This window comes from Lithobates pipiens, unplaced genomic scaffold (assembly GCF_037356315.1).
Source record: "Lithobates pipiens isolate NorthernLeopardFrog02 unplaced genomic scaffold, aLitPip1_a1.2 Scaffold_8, whole genome shotgun sequence".
NCBI lineage: Eukaryota > Metazoa > Chordata > Amphibia > Anura > Ranidae > Lithobates > Lithobates pipiens.
In genome coordinates this window covers 650,322,224-650,346,287 of record NW_027507903.1, presented here as the reverse complement: position 1 = coordinate 650,346,287, position 24,064 = coordinate 650,322,224, and the positions used below count along the sequence as shown (strand labels likewise).

General features: G+C 44.9%; 1 protein-coding gene across 3 annotated transcripts in view; it reads right to left on the bottom strand.

Annotated features, from left to right (window-relative positions):
• Positions 1–4,974: 4,974 nt before the first annotated feature.
• The window catches only part of LOC143961701 (asialoglycoprotein receptor 1-like), a 105,691-nt gene continuing 86,601 nt past the window's right edge, over positions 4,975–24,064 (bottom strand). For all 3 annotated transcript variants that reach the window (XM_077471020.1, XM_077471022.1, XM_077471021.1), the window contains exons 10-11: positions 12,165–12,274; positions 4,975–7,219 (exon numbers count right to left, since the gene is read on the bottom strand). In XM_077471020.1, the coding sequence (XP_077327146.1) occupies positions 7,072–7,219; positions 12,165–12,274 (258 nt within the window). In that variant the 3' untranslated portion in view covers positions 4,975–7,071. The remainder of the gene's footprint in view (positions 7,220–12,164; positions 12,275–24,064) is intronic.

Genomic DNA, 24,064 nt, shown 5'->3' with positions numbered 1-24,064 from the left:
CAATGGGATTCCATATGATCAGTTCTCCTTCTCGCCCAATGGGATTGTATATGATCAGTTCTCCTTCTCGCCCAATGGGATTGTATATGATCAGTTCTCCTTGTTGCCCAATGGGATTCCATATGATCATTTCTCCTTGTTGGTCAATGGGATTCCATATGATCAGTTCTCCTTCTCGCCCAATGGGATTGTATATGATCAGTTCTCCTTCTCACCCAATGGGATTGTATATGATCAGTTCTCCTTGTTGCCCAATGGGATTCCATATGATCACTTCTCCTTGTTGCCCAATGGGTTTCCATATGATCAGTTCTCCTTCTCGCCCAATGGGATTGTATATGATCAGTTCTCCTTGTTGCCCAGTAGGATTTTGAATGATCAGTTCTCCTTGTTGCCCGATGGGATTGTATTTGATCAGTTCTCCTTGTTGTCCGATGGGATTGTATTTGATCAGTTCTCCTTGTTGTCCAATGGGATTGTATTTGATCAGTTCTCCTTGTTGTACAGTAGGATTCCTACAAACCTTTTGTTCACAGTAGGATCCTGAATGGTCATTTCTCCACATTGCCCAGTGGGATTCTGTATGATCGGTTCTCCTTTTTGCCCAATGGGATTGTATATGATCAGTTCTCCTTGTTGCCCAATGGGATTGTATGTGATCAGTTCTCCCCATTGCCCAGGTAGGATTATTTATAACCAGTTTTCGCTTTTCCCCGTGGGATTCTGTATGACTCAGTCCCTCTTGTTGCCCATTAGGATTCTCTAAGATAAGTCTTTCTCATTGCACAGTAAGTCTAGGTATGAGCAGTTTTGCAAGTGCACATCTTCATGCACGTCTTTGTGCACGCCTGTGCATTAGACATGTGCGCCGCCAATTAATTTGTTTAGTTTCATTCCGTTCCGTTTCATATTAGCCGTTAATTCGTATTTTGTAATTCGTGTCCGAAATTCAATTTGGATTTGCACGAAATACGAATTTTTGTTAGGTTTGTTAACTTTTCGGAACAATTACGGACGTTCGTTATGATGAATTTATCATTATGAGGGGCTCCCACCATCCCTGTGCTGTACTCATTAGGAGGGGCTCCCACCATTCCTGTGCTCATTATGAGGGGCTTCCACCATCCCTGTGTTGTGCTCATTATGAGGGGCTCCCACTATCCCTGTGCTGTGCTCATTATGAGGGGCTTCCACCATCCCTGTGTTGTGCTCATTATGAGGGGCTCCCACCATCCCTGTATTGTGCTCATTATGAGGGGCTCCCACCATCCCTGTATTGTGCTCATTATGAGGTGCTCCCACCATCCCTGTGTTGTGCCCATTATGAGGGGCTTCCACGATCCCTGTGTTGTGATCATTATGAGGGGCAACCACCCCTGTGTTGTGATCATTATGAGGGGCTCCCACCATCCCTGTGTTGTGTTCATTATGAGGGGCTCCCACCATCCCTGTGCTGTGCTCATTATGAGGGGCTTCCACCATCCCTGTGCTGTGCTGACTTCCTGGGTTTCATCCTAACAAATAATTGTAATTAACCCATCGACTACCAGTACCAGTCTCCCACTCCCATATTAAAAAAGGTAATTTTCCCAACCCTCACTCAGCAGCAGAAGAAAACCTCTGATTGGTCAACAAAAAACACCAGTCACCTTTCCGTTGTAATTGAATTTGGATCCGAAATTCGTAAACAAAATTTTGTATTTCGTACAAAATTCGGAAGCGTAGGAATTTGTATTGCAGATCCTCCCGAATGTACAAATTTACGTAAATTTGTATAAATTTTCACACATGGCTACTGTGCATAGGATTTCCCTGATAGCTCAGTTCTCTTCATCGCCCAGTAGTATTCTCTATGATCAGTTCTCCTCATTCCCCAGTGGGATTCTGTATAATCGGAGTTGCCAGAATTGTAGGCGGCTGCTGCACTTAATGCCTAAATAGGAGATTCTTTACAATTTTCAGGAAATCACATTTTTAAGATAGAGGAAGTCCATGTATTATTATTATTATTATTAGACATGTACATGATGAAAACATTTATTTTGTTTCGATTTGTTAATCTAGTAATTTAGTTTCATTCAATTCGGTTGATTTGTTAAATTCGTATTTGGAATTTTTCGAATGTTCCTTGAATTTACTGTTTTTTCACAAATCTGCCTGCTGCTTTTAAACAATGGGCATAGAGTCCATTGCCCACCATTGTCACCGGGGCCGGATTAGGAGCATCATGGAGCCAGTGCTGAGGATTTTGGTGGGCTTTTTTATGGAAATAACTAAAATTAAAATTCTATTTTTTTTTGTTAAAACAAATTATATATTTAAATAAATTAATTGGGGGGGGGGGGGGGGGGGCGGGTGTAATACCTTCCCTGTTTACCTGTGGGCACCTCCATTCGTCTGCTCACCTTTGCAGAACAGGCTGATGACAGGCTCGGGGACTGTGGCAGGCAGGGCTTGTTGTACATTCCCAATGGCAGCAGCATTCACCAAAGGTGATGGAGGACCGGGGCTCAGGGGGTTTGACATACCTATGAATGCCCCAACAATTTACATATCAATGCCGCTGTGATTTACAGACCAATCACGTGTACACAGCACACAGAACAGGGCCGGGCGGCATTAGTGCATTAGGGCTGGACCGATCTTAATCACTTGCCTGCCGGGCACTTACACCCACTTCCTGCCCAGGTGCCATTTTTCAGCTTTTAGTGCTGTTGCACTTTGAATGACAATTGCGCTGTCATTGATATTTAAAATAGAACAAATGTGTATCTATCACAGGGTGGTGTCTGTGGATACACTGATAAATAAAATGCCACATCCTGGTTATCACTTTGTGAATGTAAATATTGACAAGGAAAAGGGGGAGTAAGGGAGAAAAATAAAAAATGAAAATAAAAGAACCTTCACATAAAAGACCTCAAAAGAAAAAATGTGGGTGCAGTTGGACTTTTTAGGCATAGAGAAAGTTGTAGACACAACCAGTATATTCAAAAGGAATTATTTCTATTTATTTTTAAAACAAAAAATAAAAACAGAAAATAAAGAGTTCAATTTCCTTTTTACACACAAAAAGGAAATGTTTCCTCCTTGTAACTACACATTTAAGACCTAATTGACATCCTATCAAAAACAGTAAGATCCATTTCAAATTTCCAAAGAGGAAAAAACAAAATATGTATCTATATAAATATAGGATTAAGGATATCAACCATACAGTCAGCAACTACATATATTTTTGGTGCTCCAATGAACTTTTATGTGTATTGTTGGACCGACAATTCATTGTAGCCGTGTTTTAAATAACTTTTTTTTCCTTTAGAAATGTAATTTTTCTTTTGGACAGTTCTAAGCATGGGAACCATGCGCCCCTTCACAGGCATACTATAGACACCCCCCAGGTACGAAATTGAAAGGAATATTACACTTTTATTGTTTCACATTAAGCATCATTAAAATCACTGCTCCCGAAAAAACTGAAGTTTTTAAAACTTTTTTTTGCATTGATACATGTCCCCTGGGACAGGACCCAGGTCCCCAAACACTTTTTATGATAATACCATGCATATAAGCCTTTAAAATTAGCACTTTTGATTTCTCCCATAGACTTTTAAAGGGTGTGCCGTGGCTTTCGAATTTGTTGCGAATACCCAAAATTGTTCGCTGTTCGGCAAACTGGCGAACAGCCAATGTTCGAGTCGAACTCATGTTCGACTAGAACATAAAGCCCATCCCTATCCCCCAGTGCTCTCTGCCCCTTCCACACCACCAGTGCTCTCTGCCCCCCCACACCAGTGCTCTCTGCCCCACCAGTGCTCTCTGCCCCCCCATGCTCCACACCCTCCCAGTGCTCTCTGCCTCACTCCCATGCTATCCGTCACCCCTGTGCTCTTTCTCGGCCCCCCTCACCCCCCACAGCTCTGCAAGGCTCCAGTCTCCTTTCTCCCGCTGGCTGCTGCAGGGGATCTGTCGGGATGGAGAGGGGGGAGGGGACAAGTCTCATGGACTACTCAGGCTAAAATGCCTGGGCCCCTTTTTTTTTGTCCCAGTCCAGATCTGGTGGGGAAGGTGAGCAGCATTGGCAGCAAGGACCGATAGCCCTGGAGGGAGAAGTGCTCTGAAGACCTCCCAGGACTGGAGGACAGGCTGGCTGGGGCCCAGGGACCACTCAATCTCACAGCAAACAGATCCTCTGGAAGGAGGAGAACACTGTGCCCACCCGGAACAAGAATGGACCCTGCCTGCTGCTGGCCATCATAAACATCCTGCTGGCATGTTAGGTACTGTACCAAGCATCACACAAACCTTCCCACAGACAGGAACTGCAGAGTGAGACTTGGGGCACAGGAGGGGCTGCAGAAAAGGACAGGGTTAGGGATCTCTCTATCACCCTTCTCTCCTTATCACCTCCCCCTCTCTCTCTCCCCCCCTCTGGCATTGGCTGCATATGTCTGATGGGTGAGGGAGGGTGCCCTGGAAGTGGTGCTGATCACCTGTGTGCTAGATCTGTGCATCTTTTTTCAGGTATTTTTCTTGCTTGAATTATTTTTCCCATTATGGGCGTGAGTGGGGCCTCATGTCCAAGTTTTGCCTAAGGCCTCACAAAGCCTAGAGCTGCTTCTGACTGCACTATTGAAGGCACTTTTGTTGCAATGGAACTGGCAGAAAACAATGTGGAACCAATCTTGAAGTAGCTGTATTGTGAGGATTCTGCACTCTTCGCAGAGCGTTTATTACCCTAAAGAGCTTACTAAGGACCATTGGAGAGCGGTTTGGAGCATTCCCTAAAGGAGCATTGCACTGTGTGCAAGGTGTATTTTGACCCCCTGCTGGGTCTTACAAGGAGGTGAGCGGGCATTGCACATGGTGGTGGCAGCACTCTAGTGATAAGGATGAGCTTTAGGACAGAACAAAGTAGGTGCCCCAGGGATTTTATGGGCAAGGGGTGAAAACCAGATAAAATAGTAAAGGACGTATATAACAAAAAGTATTACAAAGTTTATTGATCACAAAGAACATAAAAATACACAAAACAAATGATTATAAAAGCAAAATGGATAGTCATGCCATGCTATGATAATGCAATAAAGCTAGGTTCTGGAGCACATTATTGGTCTCATAGTAAGAGGCCAACCGGGGGTGCATGAATTCAGATATCCCAACATGTTTCGGAATATTAAATGCTTAATTCAGGGGCTGATTTGGAGCAAGCTGTATTATCTGGTAAAACTACAGCAAACAAATCAAGTCAGAAAAAAGTATATATGTATACAGTGGTATAATATGGGTATACGGATATATAAACAGAAATAGGGGACAGCATGATACATATAGGGGGCAGGCATTTGGAATTGGACAGTACGTACAAGATGACTATCTCAAGTGAGATGTGGCACACATCAGGATTCACTTTAAGTAGGGTTTTCCTCTCCGTATTGTCCCATAGCACATTGAAAATCTCTGTGGGTCTTTGGATAATATGTAAATATCCTCAAGCTACTGATGGCATGTGGTTCACCGTAGTCAAGTTTTGATTGAATGCATCGGGGTAGAGCAAGTAGGGCATAAAGGTAGTTCTTTAACATATCTTTTTTTAGGCTGGAATTAGAGCATTGTCATCGAGTTTACGAGGTTAGAGGATGGGGTGGGGGCTACTATGGTGAGTTCTCAATGAAGGTGAAGGTGGTGGAACCCAGTGCTATAAATGACAATGATAAGGATGAGGTGGGCTATGTGGTAGTTTAGTCATGAATAAAAGGCGAAGGGATGAAGGAGCGTAATGCCATGTACACACGATCGGACTATCCGGCGGACCAGAGTCCGCCAGACAATCCGCCCCTGTGTGGGCTCCGGCTGACTTTTTTTCCCCCAAAAGTCTGTTGGACTTAGAAAGGAGTTTTGACTCAAAATTGTCCGCCGGACTCGGCAGTCCAGCAAACAATCCGCCCTTCTGTGTGCTAGTCCGCTGGACTTTTGAAATGAACGGACTTGCCCACACACAGAGAAAAGTCCATTCATTTTGAACGCGGCTCCAGGTAGATGGAACTAGCAAAGGAAGTCAATGCCGCCGCCTCCATCTGCGAGATTGACAAGTCGCTGGCCCCATCACCTGGTATGGACTTAAAGAAAAAAATGGCGTGGGGGTCCCCCCAAAGTCCATATCAGACCCTTATCTGAGCACACAGCCCGGTCGGTCAGGAAAGGGGGTGGGGACGAGCGAGCGCCCTTCCCCCTCCTGAGCCGTACCAGGCCGCGTGCCCTCAACATGGGCTGAGGACAAGGGCCTCTTCCCGACAACCCTGGCTGTTGGTTGCCGGGGTCTGCGGGCGGGGGGCTTATCGGAATCCAGGAGCCCCCTTTAATAAGGGGGCCCCCAGATACCGGCCCCCCACCCTATGTGAATGACTATGGGGTACCCATTCACCTGGTGAAAAAAAGTGTAAATAAAAAAACACAAAACAAGGTTTTAAATGAATTTATTGGACAGCAACGGTGGCGACGAAGATGAAAGCCGGGCTCCTCCGCTAGTAAAAGAGCTAGCAGAAGATAGTGGAGGAGTCCGGCGAGAAGACCCCCCCAAGGCCACTGGAGCTGTCCAATAAATTTGTTTAAAACCTTGTGTTGTGTTTTTTTATTTACGTTTTTTTTCACCAGGTGAATGGGTAGGGGTACATCCGGCGGACTAAGTCCGCCGGATAGTCCGATCGTGTGTACGGGGAATAAAGGGTATGGTAGGGAAGGTCGGATATGGAGGTTATGGAACTTGTGGGCATGGGATTTGGCAATAAGGTGGTAGGAGGGGGGGTGAGAGGATCGGGGTATGGGAAAGAGGTCGGGGGGGTGCTGAAAGGCAAGATTTACTTTCTTGGTTTCTAACAGGTAGCGGTTCTCTTTAATTCTAGAGTCTCTGTATGAACACTCTGATATTCTCCAATTATAAAAGAACTACAAATCCCAGCATATTCTGCAGGATTACTTTTGCAGTAATATATTCTATATGGCCATAGTATGACGAAGGAGGAGCAAGGCAGGCTGAGAGCGTAGGCATTCTCTGATGTTCATCAGTGCAGGTTAGAATATCTTCTTCTCACAGATATACCGGCAGCTCAGGGAACAGTGGCAATCGTTCCATTTATTTGCATGCCTTGACACAACGCAGTCTTCGCCTCCGCCGAGACCATGACCCATCCAATTATCGGGCTGGCTGTTCTCCCAAAAGCTGAAGGACAGGAAAGATGATAGTGATTAGATGTATACAATGCCCTGATGAAGCGTTTTTTTTTGCGAAACATGTTGGCTACTTCTGCACATCTACGTATCTGATCTGATTTCATACATCTACAATTTACGGTCTAAACTATGTATTTTGGCTGCTTCCCGTATTTTATTTTTGATACTACTTAATAAATTTATACCTTTTTTAATGAATTGTTGTCACAATTGGTGCTCACCTCTATAACAGACATACAGTATCATCTCCATAAAAATTCCATTATTTTGGAAAGAGTTTTGTCTCTTTCCTTTTCCATTTTTTAATGATAGTGATTAGCCCGAGACAGACACTGAGCAGAACCGGGTCCTCTGAGGGTAGAAGGTAGGTTTAACTGCCCGTGGAACACTTACTGAAACGCCAGTCTTATTTCGTTATGAAAAAATGTTCTCAGTTCTGGAACGAGTCACCAAGAATGGTGGAGTTGAAGTATATCAAAACCCAACTACATATCTAAACAAAAAAAAATAATTATTATACAGTATTTCAGATTACCAGTCCTTACATGTGGTGGATGCATTTGTTTTCTTGTTTTTCTTCAGGCTAATACATTTTCAGGAAGTCCAGAAAATACCAGTCTATCCTGATAGAAATCCAGCATGCTTGCCATTTCCTGTACACCAAAATCTCAAACAAACAATGTTCTCGACCTTCCCAGTTCTTTTCTTTGAACTACGTTACCTCTCCTCCTATGTTATAGCATAGCTCCCAACTGTCCCTGATTTCAAGGGACTGTCCCTGATTTGGAGCAACGTCCTTCTGTCCCTCATTCCTCCTCATTTGTCCCTCATTTTGGTCTGATCCACTTTTTGTGCACTTTTTTATCTTTCAAAAAGTGTTTTACAGTGCTAAACCTTTCATCTAAATTCAAAATGGCTGCATTTGTAAATGTTAAAAGCCAATATAAAGGAATAGGAGTGGCAAAGAAAAAGCCCTTGTGGATTTAATTAACCTTTTTTTGGGGTTAATTCTCCTTTAAGGGGGTGTGTCAGGAGGGGGCGTGTCCTATGCCTACATACGTTTGCATGTAGGTGTCCCTCATTCCCATCTCAAAATGTTGGGAGGTATGGTTATAGAGATGAAGAGAGAAGGAGCAGTTCTGTAGTCCCAAGACATACTTCCTGTCCTTGGTGGACAAGACTGCTCCTCCATAGGTACAGAAAGGAAGGGCTGTCATTCTAATGCCGCGTACACATGATCAGACTTTTTGACAGCAAAGGACCGACGGAACAAATCCGTCGGACAATTCGATCATGTGTGGGCTCCATCAGACCTTTGCTTGCCAAAAATCCGGCGGACTTTAGAAATAGATCATGTTTTAAAGGGGTTGTAAAGGTTCGTTTTTCATTTTCTAAATAGGTTCCTTTAAGCTAGTGCATTGTTGGTTCACTTATCTTTTCCTTCGATTTCCCTTCTAAATGTTTTTTTTTTTCTTTGTCTGAATTTCTCACTTCCTGTTCCTCCTCAGTAAGCTGTTCTGGCTGACTAAACACCGCTCAGATGATGGTGTGAAGTTTACTGAGGAGAAACAGGAAGTGGGAAATTCAGACAAAGAAAAAAAAAACATGGCACTAGCTTAAAGAAACCTATTTAGAAAATAAAAAACAAAGCTTTACAACCCTTTTAAATTTTCTCACCGGAACTCTGTCTGACCCAGTTCCTAGCGGGAAACCCATTCGTCTGTATGCTGGTCCGACGGACTAAATACGATGCAAGGGCAGCTACAGCACCTGCCCACCAGAATGTTTCCAGCGCGATCCTATTGCGCTGGTTCTCGGCTGCAGGGTACTGTACATCTCGCACTCGCTGCAATAGGAAAAACACATTTTCCTATTGCAGCGAGAGGGAATGCCCCTCCAAGGGCATACTAGGCTCTTAGGTCTGGTATGGATTTTAAGGGGAACCCCCTACGCTGTAAACCCGGCGTGGGGGTCCCCCCAAAATCCATACCAGACCCTTATCCGAGCACGCAGGACAAACGAGCGCCCCCCCCCCCCCCCCGCTCCTGAGTCGTACTAGGCCGCATGCCCTCAACATGGGGGGGTAGGTGCTTCGAGGAAAAAGGAGAAGGAGAAGACCTTTTCTAGTCCCATCGTAACTCATCACGTTCAAAATAAACGCACTTTAGTCCGTGTGTGGCCAAGTCCGTTCATTTGGAAGTCCATCGGGAAGACCGGCGGACCTATTCCATAATGTCCATCGGAATTCCAGCGGGAAGCCCGTCGGACTTAGTCTGCTGGAAAGTCCGGTCGTGTGTACAGGGCATTAATGGCAGGATCACCAGGTGAACATAAAGGAATAAAAAAATAAAAAAAATAACGCAACCACTACATCTAAGGACTGGTAATCTGCAATATGTGACATTTTTGTCCTTAGATTTAGACAAGAAATGAGTTGGATTTTTAAAGTGTGAGCTTCTCGATTGTGATGAGCTGCAAAACAACTGGGTACATGTCACGATTTGATTGCACATTCTATTGAGTCTAGATCAGTTGTGGTCAAACCTGCAAATACATAGGTCTAGTCGAAGGGGTTTTTCCCCATCTCTTTCCTTGATTGGCTATGTAAGGAGTTTTTTTTTTTCTGCAGCTCCTTCCCTGATTGGATTTCCAAATGGTTCTGTTCTCCAGGTTCTTCCCTGACCTTCTCTGTAAAAAAGGTAGAGTCTCCAAATTCTCTCCTCATTGTCTATGCGAGAAGTTCTTCCTCTCACCTATTTTTTCCGATCTTTTCCTGATTGGCTAGGTGAGAAGTACTCTTCCCCAGATGGTGTGTATGGGGCTTTAGGCTATGTGTCTAAGCAACACAACAGACGTTTCTGTTCCCCTTTCGATCTTAAAGTGACTTTAAACATGTCATTCATCTGTGTGACTTCATGTTCCAACGACTTCAAAATAGTTCCTGCACTACATTGGTCTGACTTTCATGCGACTTGAGGTCCATAGACTTCAAGGTAAACCATCAAAAGTCACATGAAAGTTGCACCTGCATCATAGAGCTGCGATTTTCATGCGACTTTGAGTGTGACTTGTGCGGAACAAATTCCAGATTTTCCTGTGCATATTAGGCCCTTAGGGTCTGTTATGGATTTTATGACGAACCCCATGTCAATATTAGAAAAAATAAATAAAAATGGAGTGCCACCCCAAAATCCAGACCCTTATATGAGGGTGCAGCCCGGAACATCAGGAAGAGGGGGAAGAGCAAGTGCCCCCCCCCCCCTCCTCAAACCATACCAGGCCACATGCCCTCAACATGGGTGATGATGTTGATGGGGATGAGGGCATCCTCTCCACAATTTCCCTTGTTAAAGGGGGCTTCCAAATAAGCCCCCCTGCCCCCATGCCCCCACGACCACAGCCCAGGAAGTTGGGTAAGAGACTCTTGTCCCTATCGACCAAAGCACCCCCACATGTTGAGGGCATGTGGCCTGGTATGGTTCGGGGGGGGTCCTTGCTTTAGTAACCTGCCAGGCTGCATGCTCAGATAAGGGTCTGATAGATTCTGGGGGGTCTCCACGCCTTTTTTTTCTATTATTTCGGCATGGAGTTCCCCTTAAAATCCATACCAGACCTAAAGAACCTGGCATAGACGGGAGGGACCCCACGCTGTTTTTTAAGTATTTTGGCATGGAGTTCCCCTTAAAATTCATACCAGACCCAAATTACCTGATATGGACCCCACACCATTTTTTATCATTTTGGCATGGGGTTCCCCTTAAAATCAATACCAGACCTAAAGACCCCACGCCGTTTTTTTTATTATTTTGGCCGGGGTTTCCCTTAAAATTCATACCAGACCCAAAGGACCTGGTATGAACTCCACACCGTTTTTTTATCATTTTGGCATGGAGTTCCCCTAAAAATCTATACCAGACCTAAAGAACCTGGTATGAACCCCACACCATTTTTTTTTTATCATTTTGGCATGGGGTTCCCCTAAAAATCCATACCAGACCTAAAGAACCTGGTATGGACGGGAGGGAACCCATGGCATTTTTTTATTATTTTGGCATGGGGTTTCCCTTAAAATTCATACCAGACCCAAAGGACCTGGTATGAACCCCACGCTGTTTTTTTTATCATTTTGGCATGGGGTTCCCCTAAAAATCCATACCAGACCTAAAGAACCTGGTATGGACGGGAGGGAACCCACGCCATTTTTTTATTATTTTGGCATGGGTTTCCACCTTAAAATCGATATCAGACCCAAAGGGCCTGGTATGCATGGGGTGATCCCACGCCATTTATTTCCCCCTTTTTTTGTTGCCGACATTGTTTTTTTTACATTCAGCTGTCACAGTGACATCACAGTGACATCACTTACTGAGTAAAGTAAGATAGCATTTAATTTCTGTCTCTACTGTACATGTTGCAGGAAGTAAGCCCCGTTCTTCCCTCCACTTCCATCCTCTATGTTCATCTACCTATATTAGGAAGTCAGTGAGTTCTAGAAATAGAAAGTACTAAAGGATATGAAACCTAATGTCAAAGTTTCACATACATTGACTTTGAGGAAGCTTAGATTTAAGGATGTTTATTCTCCACTCGTACCGAGAGACAAGTAAGAGGAGGCACGTCAAGTACATAGATCTGGAGAAGAGGTGGCACAACTTGGAATTTTTTATTGCAATGCCAATCCCACTACCCAGCCCCCCCCCCCCCCACTACTGGTACGCTCTGCTCACAAGGGCAAGCTCATAGATCATTATTGATATTGCATACATTATGAATTACTGAGTGAAAATATGCTGTAAAACTCTGGGTGGAGTGAATCAAAGCCTCGGTGATGTACTTCAGCTCAAGGATCCATCAGTGTGCCAGACCATTTTGCCAGATCTAAGCGTTGGGGATGTGTGAGAAGGGCTTTGATATTTGGGGTTTTATTGTCTTACTCTGGAGTTATGTCATAAGGCGTTCCATCCACCCATTTCCACGTTCCATCCGCGTCCGTTAGACCGATCCATATGTCTGTGATACCTTGTGAAATTCCACGCACATAATTCTTCAGAAGAAAAAAAAAACAAAAAACATCATGCTGTGAATTTTCACTGTACACCATATTTTACACACACACACATGCTTTGGCTGATTTGGTGAAAAGCCAGTTGAGCTACCAGTATATTTTTGGACTGGATAGAAAAAAAAATGTGGCACCAGGAACACGTTACCCCCTCAACCTAACCCTCCCCCTGAAACACAGACATGGCACGACCCATCTCCAGGCTCGGGACAACCTTGGGGTAAGCCTTAAAAAAAAAAACGGACAGCAAGGTCAAGGTTGAACGCTTGTACTCTAGAACGGTGTTTCTCAACTCCAGTCCTCAAGGCACCCCAACAGGTCATGGTTTCAGGATTTCCCTCATATGAAACGGCTGTGGTAATTACCAAGGCAGTGAAACTGATCAAATCACCCGTGCAAAATAATGGAAATCCTGAAAACATGACCTGTTGGGGTGCCTTGAGGACTGGAGTTGAAAAACACTGCTCTAGAATAACAATCTTGTGACGGTCTGCTGAAATCCAACATAAAATCATGGAATTTAAACTAAAGGACTAAGCATGAGTTCTTACTTACGAAAACAAAAATTAGGAAAAAGAAATTCTCTAAAAAGAGCTATGGGTGGACCAGGCGCCTTGAAAAAGAGAAAATGAATTGTACATATTGCAAACACTAGATACCCATCACCAACACCTAGGCTCATTTAAAAATGATGACAACGTTGTCTAAATAAAAACAACTACGTCACATAAAGTGCATATATGCATCAGATACCCACTATAGAGCTACCTAATAAAGTGCAGAGGATGTCAGGTGATTGGCTCACAGATCCCGGTGAGTATCACCATTGAAGTAAACCCTGATGAGTTTACTTCCTCTTTCATTCCCTGCAAAGGTAAAGCATAATGGACTACTATACATCGCATAGTAGCCCATTATGTGTCACTTACCTGACACAGGAGCCACCGAAGTCACCGCTGTCCCCTGTAGTCCGGCGCATCCATCTTCTCGGTGGGGTCTCGCAGCTCCGCCGCTGTCATTCGGCGAAGCCGCGATGACGTCACTCCCGCGCATGCGCACGGGAGCAGCCACGTGCGGAATATCGCTGTTGACGGGTGCCGCGCTCAGTGCGCCTGCACGCTGCTGTCTGCGCCGCATGCTCTATAGACAGCGGTGCCTGTCTTTCGGCAAATATCTCCTAAACCGTGTAGGTTTAGGAGATATTTCTTGGACCTACAGGTAAGCCTTAATCTAGGCTTACCTGTAGGTCAAAGTTGGTTGTAAGGGTTTACAACCACTTTAACTTGATGATGTTTGTGATGAACTGTTATTAAGTCCTGTGTAGGGATGAGCTCCGAGTTAGAGTCGAACTCATGCTCGACTCGAACATCGCCTGTTCGCCTGTTTAGCAAACAGTGAACAATTTGGGTTGTTCGCGGCAAATTCGAAAAGCCGGAACACCCTATACAAGTCTATGGGAGAAATCTAAAGTGCTAATTTTAAAGGCTAATATGCAAGTTACTGTCCTAAAAAGTGTTTGGGGACCCGGGTCCTGCCCCAGGGGACATGGATCAATGCAAAAAAAAGTTTTAAAAACTGCAGTTTTTTCAGGAACAGTGATTTTAATAATGATTAAAGTGAAACAATAACAGTGTAATATTCCTTTAAATTTCGTATCTGGGGGGTGTCTATAGTATGCCTGTGAAGGGGCGCATGTTTTTCCTCTTCCTCCTGCTGCTTTGCTTCCAGTGCCCTGTCTAAGGATGAGCTGAACACCCCCCTTGTTCGGTTCGCACCAGAACCTGCGAACAGACCTAAACTTCGTGTGAACTTTAGAACCCTATTAAAGTCTATGGGACTCGAACGTTCACAATCTAAAGTGCTAATTTCAAAGGCTAATATGCAAGTTACTGTCCTAAAAAGTGTTTGGGGACCCGGGTCCTGCCCCAGGGGACATGGATCAATGCAAAAAAAGTTTTAAAAACTGACGTTTTTTCAGGAGCAGTGATTTTAATAATGATTAAAGTGAAACAATTAAAGTGTAATATTCCTTAAGATTTCGTACCTGGGGGGTGTCTATAGTATGCCTGTGAAGGGGCACATATTTCTGGTGCTTAGAACTGTCCCTGCACAAAGTGTCATTTCTGCAGAAAAAAAAATCCATTTAAAATCACTTGCGGCTATAATGAATTGTCAGCTCCGTAATACAGAGAACACTCATTGACTGTTCTCTGTATTATGGGAGCCGACAATACATTCATTGATTAAAAAAAAAAAAAAAAGTGTGGGGTTCCCCCAAATTCAATTACCAGGCCCTTCAGTATGGATATGGATATTAAGGGGGACCCCGCATCAAAATTTACGTGAGGGTACCCCTAAAAATCCATACCAGACCCTTTATCTGAGCACGCAAACCTGGCAGTCCGCAGGAAAAGAGGGGGGGACGAGAGAGAGCCCCCCCCTCCTGAACCATACCAGGCCACATGCCCTCAACTTTGGGAGGATGCTTTGGGGGTCTGTGACCCCTCAAAGCACCATGTCCCCATGTTGATGGGGAAAAGGCCCTCATCCCCACAACCCTGGCTGGTGGTTGTGAGGGTCTGCGGGCGGGGGGCTTATCAGAATCTGAAAGCCCCCTTTAACAAGGGGACCCCCAGATCCCAGCCCCCCCTGTTTGAAATGGTAAGGGGGTACAAAAGTGCCCCTACCATTTCACAATGAAAGTGTAAAAAATGGTTAAATAAGACAAACACACTTTTGAAAAATTCCTTTATTAAAAATGAAAAAAAGAAAAAAAGAAAAAGATTCCAGCGGTGGTAATCCACTCTTGCTATCCAGCGACGGATGATCATCTCTCTGGGGTCCAGCGATGGCTGATCTGATCCAGCAACGGGTGATTTTAAGTCCAGCACAGTCCATCCATGCATCCGTCTTCTGTCTCCACTGAGGAGACACTGCGGGGATCCTGGCGCCTGACGTTTCTTATATTAGGAGGGTGAGGGTGTAATGGAAACCTGCGTTACATCAGAGGGGGGCGGGGTCACCCATACGTCATTGGGGAAGCCCTGGCTTCCCTCATGAGCGTCAGAGGGGGCGGGGTCAGGTGACAAGTGGCCCCACCCTCCTAATATAAGAAACGTCAGTGCTGGGATCCCCGCAGTGTCTCCTCAGTGGAGACAGAAATCGGATGGATGGATGGACTGACCTGGACTGAGAAATCACCCGTCGCTGGATCAGATGAGCCATCGCTGGACCCCGGAGAGATGATAATCCGTCGCTGGATAGCAAGAGTGGATTACCACCGCTGGAATCTTTAGTTTATTTTTTTTATTTTTAATAAAGCAATTTTTCAAAAGTGTGTTTGTCTTATTTAACCATTTTTTACACTTTCTTTGTGAAATGGTAGGGGTATTTTTTTACCCCCTTACCATTTCAAATGGGGGGGCGGGATCTGGGGGTCCCCTTGTTAAAGGGGGCTTCAAGATTCTGATAAGCACCCCCACCTGCAGACCCCCACAACCACCGGCCAGGGTTGTGGGGATGAGGCCCTTGTCCCCATCAACATGGGGACATGGTGCTTTAAGGGGTCACAGACCCCCAAAGCATCCTCCCAATGTTGAGGGCATGTGGCCTGGTATGGTTCAGGAGGGGGGGGCGCTATCTTGTCCCCCCTCTTTTCCTGCAGCCTGCCAGTTTACGTGCTCGGATAAAGGGTCTGGTATGGATTTTTAGGGGGACCCCCATGTAATTTTTTTTTTTAATTTGACGCGGGGTTCCCCTTAATATCCATACCAGACCTGAAGGGCCTGGTAATTGAATTTGGGGGAACCCAATGCTTTTTTTTTTTTTTTTTTTTTTTTTATCAATGAATCTCATTGAGTGTTCTCTGTATTACGGAGCCGACCATTCATTATAGCCGCGAGTGATTTTAAATAAAAAAAATTTCTGCAGAAATTACACTTTGTGCAGGGGCAGTTCTAAGCACGGGAAGCATGCGCCCCTTCAAATGTTGGACCACAAGGGTGACATTTTTCTCATCACGGATGATGCATTACGTCACGCTGGCGCATGCGCAGTACACTGTTTTGAAGTCAGCAGCAGGCATCTTTGGCTAAGCTACTAGGACGGCACCTGGGACAACAAACAGCGCTATATAGCGCCCAGCAGAACTCCCAGCCAGGCCTCCCAGATCGATAGATGGCAGTAGATTGCTCCAGCTGCTAAAGCCCTATGCAGTGTATGACCCTCAGCCATCTGTGGACTTTTATGGAGACATTGAGACACCTGCCTGAGCATCTATGTCCCCTGTGTACTATGGCTGGGTGAACGGACCAGTGGTCCACGTGAGTCTGCTCTATATCTGTCAATACCATGCCTGTTCAGATTTGCGGCCGTTGTCCTCAGCTGCTTATTTTCCGGGACTGTACTTTGCTTTAGTCTTTAATTACTTGGCCTTATAAAATGATTGATTACCTAGACCAGTGATGGCGAACCTTGGCACCCCAGATGTTTTGGAACTACATTTCCCATGATGCTCAACTACACTGCAGAGTGCATGAGCATCAAGGGAAATGTAGTTCTAAAACATCTGGGGTGCCAAGGTTCGCCATCACTGACCTAGACTGTCCACTAACCAGTGGCTGTATGCCACCTTCTGCACAGGCCTTAATAACAGTTCATCACAAACATCTTCAAGTTAACTAACGGTACATTATTCCAGGGACTTCAAGTGTACAGCTATTTTCATCATTACCCTTGTATATCCCCCAGCTGGGGGGCTTCTTGAGCACCAATGACGGGCTGAGCACACTGATCAACGGTGGTACTCGCCGGGATCTGTGAGCCAATCACCTAACATCCTCTGCACTTTATTAGGTAGCTCTATAGATGGTATCTGATGCATATACAGTATGCACTTTATGTGATATAGTTGTTTTTGTTTAGACAACGTTGTCTTCATTTTTAAGTGGACCAAGGTGTTGGTGATGGGTATTTAGTGATTGCAATACAGGTGATACTCGAAAAATTAGAATATCGTGCAATAGTTCATTTATTTCACTAATGCAACTTAAAAGGTGAAACTAATATATGAGATAGACTCATTACATGCAAAAGCAAGATGGTTCAAGCCGTGATTTGTCATAATTGTGATGATTATGGCTTACAGCTCACAAAAACCCCAAATTCACAATCTCAGAAAATTAGAATATTACATGCAATCAATAAAACAAGGATTGTACATAGAACAATATCGGACCTCTGAAAAGTATAAGCTTGCCTATGTACTCAGTACTTGGTTTGGGCCCCTTTTGCTGCAATTACTGCCTCAATGTGGCGTAACATGGAAGCCATCAGCCTGTGGCACGGCTGAGGTGTTATGGAAGGACCAGGAGGCTTCAATAGTGGTCTTCAGCTCTTTTGCATTGTTTGGTCTCATGTGCCTCTCATCTTTCTCTTGCCAATCCCCCATAGATTCTCTATAGGGTTCAGGTCAGACGAGTTTTCTGGCCAATCAAGCACAGTAATCCCATGGTCACTGAACCAGGTTTTGGTGCTTTTGGCAGTGTGGGCAGGTGCCAAGTCCTGCTGAAAAATGAAGTCAGCATCCCCATAGAGCTCATCTGTGGAAGGAAGCATGAAGTGCTCCAAAATCTCCTGGTAGACGGCTGCATTGACCTTGGACTTAATGAAGCACAGTGGACCAACACCAGCAGATGACTTGGCTCCCCAAATCAACACAGACCGTGGAAACTTCACACTGGACTTCAAGCACCTTGCAGTGCGTGCCTCTCCATTCTTCCTCCATACTCTGGGTCCTTGGTTTCCAAATGAGATGCAAAATTTGCTCTCATCAGAAAAGAGGACTTCTTTGGACCACTGAGCAGCAGACCAGGTCTGTTTTTCTTTAGCCCAGGTAAGACGCTTCTGACATTGTTTGTTGTTCAGGGGTGGCTTGAGAAGAGGAATACGACACTTGAAGCCCACGTCCAGGATCCGTCTGTGTGTGGTGGCTCTTGATGCACTGATGACTCCAGCCTCAGTCCACTGCTTGTGAAAGTTCTCAACACTTTTGAAGGCCCTTTTCCTGACAATCCTCTCCAGGCTGTGGTCATCTCTGCTGCTTGTGCACCTTTTTCTTCCACACTTTTCCCTTCCACGTAACTTTCTATTAATGTGCTTTGATACAGCACTTTGGGAACATCCAACTTCTTTTGCAATTACATTTTGAGGTTTTCCCTCCTTATGGAGGGCGTCAATGATGATTTTCTGCACAACTGTCAGGTCAGCCGTCTTTCCCATGATTGTGATTCCTACTGAACCCGACTGAGAGACCATTTAAAGGCTCGGGAACCCTTTGCAGGTGGCTTAATTATCTGATTAGAGTGGGACATTTTGAGGCAAGAATATTGCACCTTTTCACAATATTCTAATCTTCTGAGGTTGTGGATTTGGGGTTTTCATGAGCTGTAAGCCATAATCACCACAATTAAGACAAATCTTGAGTCTATGGTATAGCTTACGGAGACCACACTCATTTCGGTGGGACGCTGCACCAGTAGACACATATCCAATATGGTGTAGCTATTACTCAACCATGAGCTGATGACCTCCATCTCTTTTTTTATACGAATTCTGGCTTAACATTGGCTGTCCAAGCTTTCCATCATAATCTGGATTTTTCTCTGGTTCTACAGGCTCCCAACATCATATATAGAAGTGTAATTTTTCTACAGCTACTATATATGACAGGGCCCTTCCTGTCAATGGTTGTTAACCACTTGCTTACTGGGCACTTAAACCCCCCTCCTGCCCAGACCAATTTTCAGCTTTCAGCGTTGTCACTCTTTGAATGACAATTGCGCGGTCATACAACACTGTACCCAAATGAAGTTTTTATCATTTTTTTCACACAGATAGACCTTTCTTTTGGTGGTATTTAATTGCTGCTGGGTTTTTTATTCTTTTGCTAAATAAAACAAAATGGACCGAAATTTTGAAAAAACAACAACAAAAAAAACAACTGTTTCATAGTTTGTTATAAAATGTTGAAAACAAGTAATTTTTCTCCTTCACCGATGTGCACTAATAAGGCTGCACCGATGGGCACTGATAGGCAGCATTGATGGGCACTGATAGGTGGCACTGATGGGCACTGATAGGTGGCACTGATGGGCAGTGATAGGCACTGATAAGGTGGCACTAATGGGCACTGAGAGGTGGCACTGATAAGCACTAATGAGGCGGCACTGATAGGTGACCCTGAGAGGTGGCACTGATAGTTGGCACTGGTGGTTGGCACTGAAGGGCACTGATAGGTGGCACTGATAAGCTGCACTCATAGGGGCACTGATGGGCACTGGTAGGCACTGGAAGGTGACACTGATTGGCAGCACTGATCTGTGGCACTGATTATTAGACAGTGATGGGCATTGATTGGCAGCACTGGTGGGCATTGATGGGTGGCACTGTGAGTGCTGGTAGTTGGCACTGGTAGGTGGCACAGTGGGTACTAGCAGGTGACATTGGTGGGCACAGCTGTGGCTTTCTAAATGATGTCCCTCTGACAGAAGCCGATTACCGAGCTTCTGTTTAGATCCCGTGATCAGCCGTCATTGGCTGACAGCTGATCACGTGGTAAAGGGCCGTGATCGACCACTTACTTGGATCTGTGATCAGCCCGGTCTCATTGACTCGGTGGTCACAGAGTGTGCCGCGTGCGACCCGCAGGGTCACGCAGACTGTGCTTGCTCGGGAGGACGTCCAGGGACGCCCTCCTGACAATTAAGGCCCGCGCTGTAGCCGGGCCCCCATACATTTAGGCTCCATTCACATCTTTGTGTCGTGGATCATTTGGCAAAATCGCTACAACTCTGCCCGCGATCCAGGATGCCAAGATGTGAACAGAGCTTTACCGGCTGGGAATCCCCGAACCATGTAAACAAAGGGTAGCGGATATCACCCAAGAGACTCCACCCCATTTAGCAACAGGAGCTGGGAGATATCATTTGCTGAGAGTGGATCGGCCTCCCTGGATGATCTGAATATTTATGGATATACATCATTAGACTTTTTTTCTTTTTTTTCTTTTTTAATTAAAGGTCTTGTCTGAAAGTGTGGTATTATTTACTGATTATGTTAAGAAAAAAAATGTTTAAAAAATGTAATAAAACATTATTTATTTCATTATTTTATAACATACCCTCTCCAGTCAGCATCCCTGATCACCACCACACCAGTCATATGATGGCACTGTACTCTACTGGTGTCAGTAAAAAAAAAAAAAGTGAAAAAATCCCAAATTTTAATAAATTTGTTCAAAATTTGGGACAAAAAAATTACAACTTAAAGCGGAGGTCCACCCTAAAATGGACCTCCGCTCATCTGATCCCTCCCCCCCTCCGGCGCCACAATCGGCACCTTTCAGGGGGGAGGGGGGTGCAGTTACCTGGATAATCCAGGTAACTGCACCCACTTCCGGGCTAGCTGCCTGCGGAACGAGCGTAGGTTACGCCCCCGTTCCGCAAGCGCCCGCCCCCTTCAGGAAGTGCCCCGCTGCCTGCTGGGAAACACACAGCTCCCAGAGGCAGCGGGGACCGTCCGGATTGCGCCGCGCGGCTCGCGCATGCGCAGTAGGGAACCGGGAAATGAAGCCGAAAGGCTCCATTTCCTGATTCCCATACCCAAGATGGCGGCGGGACCCGGCCGCCGAGCGAGCGATCGGCTTCGGGTGCCGACATCGCGGGCGCGCTGGACAGGTAAGTGTCACTATTTAAAAGTCAGCAGCTGCAGTATTTGTAGCTGCTGGCTTTTAAAAAAAAAAAAAAAAAACGCGGAGTCCCGGTGGACTCCCGCTTTAAAAAAAAAAACCTCACCATGCCTCTTACTAAATACCTTGGACTGTCTGTTTTCCCAAAAAGGGACATGTGGGGGGTGGGGGGGGGGGTATTTTTACTTCTGTAGCATTTTAAGGACCTCAAGAAATGAGATGGGCCATTAATACATCCGGATTGGTCAATTTTCAGATATACAATATGTTACCAAAAGTATTAGGACGCCTGCCTTTACATGCACATGAACTTTATTGGCATCCCAGTCTTAGTCTGTAGGGTTCAATATTGAGTTGGCCCACCCTTTGCCGCTATAACAGCTTCAACTCTTCTGGGAAGGCCATCCACAAGGTTTAGGAGCGTGTCTATGGGAATGTTTTGACCATTCTTCCAGAGGTGCATTTGTGAGGTCAGGCACTGATGTAGGACAAGAAGGCCTGGCTCGCAGTCTCCGCTCTAATTCATCCCAAATGTGTTCTATCAGGTTGAGGTCGGGACTCTGTGTAGGCCCGTCAAGTTCCTCCACCCAAAACTCGCTCCTCCATGTCTTTATGGACCTTAATTTGTGCACTGGTGTGCACTCATGTTGGAACAGGAAGAGGCCATCCCCCAATCTGTTCCCACAAAGTTGGGAGCATGAAATTGTCCAAAATATCTTGGTATGCTGACACCCCCTTAAGAATTCAAATCACTGGAACTAAGGGGCCAAGCCCAACCCCTGAAAAGCAACCCCCACACCATAATCCCCCCTCCAACAAATGATTGGGACCAGTGCACAAAGCAAGGTCCATAAAGCCATGGATGGGAGAGTTTGGGGTGGAGGAACTTGGCTGGCCTGTACAGAATCCTGACTTCAACCCAATAGAATACCTTGGGGATGAATATATATATATATATATATATATATATATATATATATATATATATATATATATATATATATATATAATATTGGGATACAGTGGTGTGAAAAAGTGTTTGCCCCCTTCCTCATTTCCTGTTCCTTTGCATGTTTGTCACACTTAAGTGTTTCGGAACATCAAACCAATTTAAACAATAGTCAAGGACAACACAAGTAAACACAAAATGCAATTTGTAAATGAAGGTGTTTATTATTAAAGGTGAAAAAAAATCCAAACCATCATGGCTCTGTGTGAAAAAGTGATTGCCCCCTAAACCTAATAACTGGTTGGGCCACCCTTAGCAGCAACAACTGCAACCAAGCATTTGCGATAACGTGCAATGAGGCTTTTACAGCGTCCTGGAGGAATTTTGGCCCACTCATCTTTGCAGAATTGTCCTAATTCAGTTACATTAGAGGGTTTTCGAGCATGAACGGACTTTTTAAGGTCATACCACAACATCTCAATAGGATTCAGGTCAGGACTTTGGCTAGGCCACTCCAAAGTCTTCATTTTGTTTTTCTTCAGCCATTCGGTGGTGGACTTGCTGGTGTGTTTAGGATCATTGTCCTGCTGCAGAACCCAAGTTCGTTTCAGCTTGAGTACACGAACAGATGGTCGGACATTCTCCTTCAGGATCTCTTGATAGACAGCAGAATTCATAGTTCCTTTTATCACGGCAAGTCTTCCAGGTCCTGAAGCAGCAAAACAGCCCCAGACCATCACACTACCACCACCATATTTTACTGTTGGTATAATGTTCTTTTTATGAAATGCAGTGTTCCTTCTACGCCAGATATACTTGGACACACACCTTCCAAAGAGTTCCACTTTTGTCTCATCGGTCCACAGAATGTTGTCCCAAAAGTCTTGGGGATCATCAAGATGTGTTGTGGAGAAATTGAGACGAGCTTTGATGTTCTTTTTGCCCAGCAGTGGTTTTCTCCTTGGAACTCTGCCATGCAGGCCATTTTTGCCCAGTCTTTTCCTGATGGTGGAGGCATGAACGCTGACCTTAACTGAGGCAAGTGAGGCCTGCAGTTCCTTGGACGTTGTTGTGGGGTCTTTTGTGACCTCTTGGATGAGTCGTCGCTGCGCTCTTGGGGTAATTTTGGGCGACCGGCCACTCCTGGGAAGGTTCACCACTGTTCCATGTCTTTGCCATTTGTGGATAATGACTCTCACTGTGGTTCGCTGGATTTCCAAAGCTTTGGAAATGGCTTTATAACCCTTTCCAGACTGATAGATCTCAATTACTTTCTTTCTCAATTGTTCCTGAATTTCTTTGGGTCTCGGCATGATGTGTAGCTTTTAAGGATCTTCTGGTGGACCTTACTGTGTCAAGCAGCTCCTATTTAAGTGATGCCTTGATTGTGAACAGGTGTGGCAATAATCAGGCCTGGGTGTGGCGAGAGAAATTGAACTCAGGTGTGGACAACCACAGTTATAGTATGTTTTAACAAGGGGGGCAATCACTTTTTCACACAGGGCCATGATGGTTTGGATTTTTTTTCACCTTTAATAATAAACACCTTCATTTACAAATTGCATTTTGTGTTTACTTGTGTTGTCCTTGACTATTGTTTAAATTGGTTTGATGTTCCGAAACACTTAAGTGTGACAAACATGCAAAGGAACAGGAAATGAAGAAGGGGGCAAACACTTTTTCACACCACTGTAGATAGATACATAGCACCCTCCTAGATAGGTACTAGGAGTAGATAGATTTAGCATTGCTCACTGTAGTCAGTATTTTTGTGTTAGGTAAATTTAGCTCTAGGTCACTGTAGGTGAATGTGATTGTTTAGTTTCTGCTCTATGACTCGATGGGCTGCAGATTTGATTGCTCTCACTTGGTATCTCCAGGGTTACCTAGATAATTCTGGACCTTAGTTGTGGAATAATGTAAATGGGAAGCATGCGAGCCAGGCCTCCCCATCCAACCTCAGTGCCTGACCTCACAATGCTCTTCTGGAAGAATGGTCAAACATTCCCATAGACATAGTCCTAAACCTTGTGGACAGCCTTCCCAGAACAGTTGAAGCTGTTATAGCTGCAAAGCA